The 5,773-nt window shown below is 41.1% G+C and overlaps 1 protein-coding gene across 1 annotated transcript; it reads right to left on the bottom strand.

Annotated features, from left to right (window-relative positions):
• Positions 1-639: 639 nt before the first annotated feature.
• On the bottom strand, positions 640-1,560 carry LOC102821240 (olfactory receptor 7A5-like). Its single transcript, XM_006874297.1, has one exon. The coding sequence runs from the start codon at positions 1,558-1,560 to the stop codon at positions 640-642; it is 921 nt and encodes a 306-aa protein (XP_006874359.1).
• Positions 1,561-5,773: the final 4,213 nt, after the last annotated feature.

Raw genomic sequence — 5,773 nt, 5'->3', positions numbered from 1 at the left:
CAAGTCCACAAGAACCAAACTATGACCTTGAATGTATCCCACCTGAATTTAGAGATCACCTGAAGAACAGACTTGATACATTAAACACTAAAGACCGAAGGCCAGAAGAGTTGTGGGTTGACATCAAGAACGTCATACTTGAAGAGAGCAAAAAGTCATTAAGAAGACAAGAAAGAAGGAAAAGGTCAAAATGGATTTTAGAAGAGACTCTGAAACTTGCTGTCCAATGTAGAGATTTTTAATGCTCATGAACCACTGTCTTAGGTGCACTATTGGACAAAGTTGAGAAGGGATGGAAGTTGGTTGCAATGTAAATAGAAACTACATGGAGGAAAATGATAACTGTTAATTCATGGAGGTGATTACAATCATTTGAGATGGAACAAAGTATATGATTTGCTGAATGGAACATGTATGAATTTTTTCCATAAACCTTCACTCTACTCATAATAAAAAGTTAAAGCAAAGAAATATGCAAGAACCAATTGCTTTTAAAAATAATGAGGATTGGATTCTGAAAAAATTCAGAGTTATGAGCTGATTTAAGTATTATTTAGGTCTTCATGATTTTGAGCTCCATTGCTCATGATTAACTCCCTATCCTCTAGTAAAATTATTCTGTTGAGTAGAGAATGTTTCTTAGTTGAAAAGTTTTCTTAGGCCCTGCTTTATGTCCTTATTTCTAAGACTGTAGATAAAGGGGTTCAGCATGGGGGTGACCACAGTGTACATCACTGAGACTATTGCAGTGACCCTGGAGTTTGGGGTAGCAGCAGAACTAAGATAAACTCCTAGAGTTGTACCATAGAACAAGGAAATAACTGAAAGGTGAGACCCACACGTGGAAAAGGCTTTAGACTTGCCCTCAGCTGATGAAATTCTCAAAATGGAGGACACAATCTTACAGTAAGAAAAAAGGATTCCAGTGAGTGGAATAATACCCAGAAGTCCAGTTACAAAATACATGATTAAATCATTCAGGAAAGTATCAGAACAAGCAAGTTCGAGTACCTGATTAAGTTCACAGAAAAAGTGGGAGATTTCCAATTCTGCACAAAAAGACAGTCGCAAAACCATTAAGCTGTGTAATAAAGACTCCAGAGCACTCAATAACAGGGAAGTCAAAAGCAGGAGACCACAGAACTTGGGGTTCATGATGACTGTGTAGTGTAGGGGATGACATATGGCCACAAATCGGTCATAAGCCATCACTGTCAAAAGGAAATGGTCTAATGCTCCAAAAAGCAGGAAAAAATACATCTGGGTGATGCAATCTTCATAAGTAATAACTTTGTTCTGCATCTGAATGTTCATCAGCATCTTTGGGACAGTGGTGGAGGTGAAACAAATGTCTGTAAAAGAGAGGCTCAAGATGAAGAAGTACATGGGTGTGTGGAGGTGAGAGGCCGTGATGATAGTCAGGATGATCAGCAGGTTCCCACTGAAGGTGACTAGGTACATGGACAGGAAGAGTCCAAAGAGGAGGGGCTGCATATATGCCTCTTCTGAGAGCCCCAAAAGAACGAATTCTGAAACACGTGTTTGGTTTCTGGGTTTCATGTAGCTGATGAAACTTCTGGAAAAAAGAAGAGAGCAATGCAAACTTAGCCACAATTAACGAATCCGCAGATATGCTGTTCTTTGTATCTTAAACCTTCTTACCTATTTCCTATATAATATCTAGGAGTCCTGCTGAGGTGCTGCACATTTGGCACTAAAGTGCTAATCAAGAACAACCAGAAAGAAACTCGACAAAGTTACAGAGGAACTAAGCAGCACATTCTTGTTGCCGGCCACCAGGGTATCAATGTGTTGTCAGGCCACTGTCTCCATTGAATGCCGTTTACAAAAGTTCCAGATGGCCCTTCTGACACATTTGTCTTCTCTCTCACTAATTTTGCTCACCTTCTTCCTCTAGTCAGCATTCAATTTACTTCTCTATCATTTCTTCTGAAACAAAGGATTCCAGAATTACCTTCTGCAGTCCTGGTATTAGTATGTAGGATAAGCACTGGATTGTTAACTAAAGGTCAGCTTTTCAAACCCACCAGCTGCTCCCTAGAAACGCTTTACAGGGAGGCTATGAGTCAGAACTGACTCAACAGTAGTCAACAACAGCAACAATCTGTTTAATTTGTGTGGGGAGTGCTTAACTCTCATTGCTTGGCAAGGCCGCACTGGGGGGAGAGACATTATGCATGGCAAATGACTCTCAAAAGCTGACCCCTATCTTCCCTTCAAGTTAACCCTACATTTTACTTATAAAAATATATAATTTGGCAATATTCTCAGCTTTCACTATGAATTCTACAAACCTTAGGAAAAACTAGCTCAGCAGCGATTGCTTTCAGCCTTGGTGGATTGAATACAAAGAGAAATTGTGTAAATTACTCCTTCTCATAGAAAACCTAAATAACTGCATTTGTGAGGCCACAAAAGCAGATAGCGTATTAAAGTCAAGCTGACCTACCACAATCAGTCACTAGCTAGAATTCTCAAACCCCTACATACAGACACCTGTGTAAACAAGTAGACAATAATAAACTTAAGTGAAGGATAGTTTTGACTTAATAATCTACACTTCTTGCAGCTAGTAGCCAGGTTGTGCTTTATGCCACATAGCTTCCAAGTGATTTAATGAATACCTTTATTATGAAAATAATAGCACATTATGTAGGATAGAAAGTTTATAATCTTTTAGTAGAAACAAGAAGAAATAGTTTTATCTCATACTGGGAAAGGAGATGAAGGTCAGTCTGAACATCACAAAGTATTCTTGTTAAAGTTGTCTAAGGACCAGGTGCAAGAATGTTGTGATTAACTGTGTAATAATTCAAGAAAAGACAAAAGTGTCAATGTATGTACTGTGTAATTTTAAGTATAAAAAATAAAGGCGATGAGCTGGGCTCACAGAGAAAGGAGAGAGAGCAGAAGCAAAGAGCAGGAGTAGAGGCAGAAGTGGCAGAAGGCAGTAGAGGCAGAAGGAAGTAGAAGCAGCAGAGGAAAGCAGAGAGCAAGAGTAGAGGCAGAAAGAGGCAGAAGGCAGTAGAGGCAGAAAGAAGTAGAAGCGGCAGAAGAAGCAGAGAGCAGGAGGGAGAAGGCAGAGGGCAGACAGTAGAGAGAACAGACAGCAGAGAGCAGAGGGCAGACAGCAGAGAGCAGAAAGCAGAAGCAGGGGCAGAAGCTGGAGAGAATAGCCAGACAGCACAACAAGCTGAAAAGCCTCTCGAATTGTATTCATTTATTCATCCGAAGATTCCGCGTATTCGCTTGTGTCCCACAACCCCCACGGAGAGCAGGAACTCGCTGCAAATTTGGTCTCTTGTATCTTTGTTATAAAGATCCCTGGTGACATTGTAGAACAAGCACTGCACTGCTAACTGCAAAGTTCGTAACTCAAACTCACTAGTTGCTCCTTAGGACAAATATGAGGTTGATTGCTCCCGGAAAAAATTCCAGTGTTGGATACCCTATATAGGGTTGCTATGATTTAGAGTTGACTCAATGTTAGAGGTTTAGGTGGCTTGGGATTTTTGTTGTAGATGGTCTATGTGTGGTAGTCTTACTTTGTCATTTAGCTGGAAATCTCTGTTGCTTAGTTTCCTGACTGTTGTCTCCATGAGCATAGATTGTGGACAACTAAACAGAAGTCCTGAAAACTTCTGATGCTGTTTATTAGTTCAGTTGTCAGATTCTTTTTTTTTTTTTTAATGTTGACTTGTATCCATATTGAAGGCTGTATTCTTATATCTCCATAAGTAGATTTCCCCAGTTGTATTGTGAGTTTCTTCCAACCTGAGGGACTTATCTTCTGACACTGTATCAGACAACATTCTGTGGCAATTCATAAGGATTTCAGAAGTGGACCACTTATTCCTTCTTCCTGGTCTGTTCCTAGTCTGGAAGCTCCACTGAAACTTCTCTATCTTGGGTGACCCTGCTGGTATTTGAAACACTTGTGGCATAGCTTCCAGCATCATAGCAAAATGCAAGTCACCACAGTATGACAAAATGACAGATAACTGAGGACAAGAACTATTGGCATAAAATACCTAGTTAAAATATTTTGTTGAATGAACTGAATAAAATTTGCAGGAACTCACCAGAAGCTCTTTAACAGCAGCAATATTTCCTTAGCAAAACGTTTGGGATTAGAGGTAAAAAAGGCTTGTCACTTTCAGCATCATGTAGAAGACTGACTATTTAGGATACTATGAAATTCTCATGTTAAAGAAAACTAGATCTGTAGATATTATATGTTGTTCTTGTCTGTTTTGACTCATAGCAACCCTGTGTAGGGCTTCTAAGGAGTGTCCGGTGAATTTAAATCACCAACCTTTCGGTTAGCACTTTAGTTATTTATTTAAGTTTTTATTGTGAATTATGTGATAGTTTACATGGGAGAACACCAGCTTTACATTCATCCTGCTGCATTTCATTTCACTGAAATGATTACAATCCCCTCCATGCATCATCAAGTAACCAAAGGGTACACCCCAGAAGTCTGCCCCCTGTCCGTCAGCACACAGCCCCTCTCACTCCCTGAGTCCTAAGTCCCCAGCTTCCCCATCTCTCCATGTCATCGTCTCTGCCTCCATTTCTGGCATCACTGCTTCTCTGGGTAGGGTCCCACACTCCGCTCTTCTCACTTGATGGTCCCAGGGACCTCTGCTCCTGGACTACAAAATCAACCACTCCCCTCCTCTTGTTACAAAACATCTACCTTTACATTTCTGACCCTCACAGTCAGTTGTGATAGCAATTATTCACTATTGTACTACAAGAGTCCTATCCTCATCTGCTTTTATCTGCTCCATCCCAACGGATTGGAAACCATTCAATCGTGTTTCTACCTTTCCCCTGCACCCTCTGGAACTAGGCTCCCCCTTGAAAACGTGTAAGCCTTTGTAGCTACCCCCCCCCCATTCTGGGTAGCCAGTGTCTTAGTTGTCCATCCCTGTCCATCCTATGTACCGAGAGGGTGGTAATGATCCTTGCTATAAAGATTTGTTCCCTCATTTGAGCTACTACATCCATAAGCATATGTCAAGGTCATCAAATTGTAGAAGATTATTCTTTTTCTCCTCTTCTTTTTTCTTCTAGTTGAGTTTTGATCATCCAGCCATTGAAGTCAGGTCAAGTGGGTACTTTCTGCAAGTATGGGTGTTCTTGTATATCCCCCTCATTTAATATCAGCTGGACACTTCAGTCTCTGCTCTTGTCCTATGTCGCCATGTCACTGTCTCTGGGCCCAGGAGTCCCAAGGCCTTGCCATACTGCTGGCAAACTAGGTCTCGACCCGGGTTCACAGGAGTATATTGAACAAGGTTGGACTTTGTGTGTAAATCAAGAACACACTTATAACTAGACCTTAGCAAAGAAAATTGATGGTGACCATTAGTAAAATTCAATGGAGACAGTGGCCTGACAACATAATGATACCCTGGTGCCTGGCAACAGGAATGGTGCAATTTTACCTTTTCCCCACACCCTCATTGGGATCAGAACATGCTCAGTCCCCACACTCACCCATACCTGCACAGATCCTGGTATCCCAATGGTAGAAACCAAGTCCTTGTGAATCAAGTGCCAGACATACTACACCCCTCTCTGAAGATTTGTGAACTCTGCTTCATCAGACCATCAGAATCCTTAGTGATGGGTCCCTGGACACCTCTGTACTAGAAGAAATTCCATCCATAACCATTCCTGCCCCTATTTTCCCTATGGTCCCCAAAGAGGTTTTTTTTTTTTTTTCTGGGAACAAGTAACC

This window comes from Chrysochloris asiatica, unplaced genomic scaffold, assembly GCF_000296735.1.
Source record: "Chrysochloris asiatica unplaced genomic scaffold, ChrAsi1.0 scaffold00268, whole genome shotgun sequence".
Classification (NCBI taxonomy): domain Eukaryota; kingdom Metazoa; phylum Chordata; class Mammalia; order Afrosoricida; family Chrysochloridae; genus Chrysochloris; species Chrysochloris asiatica.
This window is presented reverse-complemented; position numbering and strand designations above follow the sequence as displayed.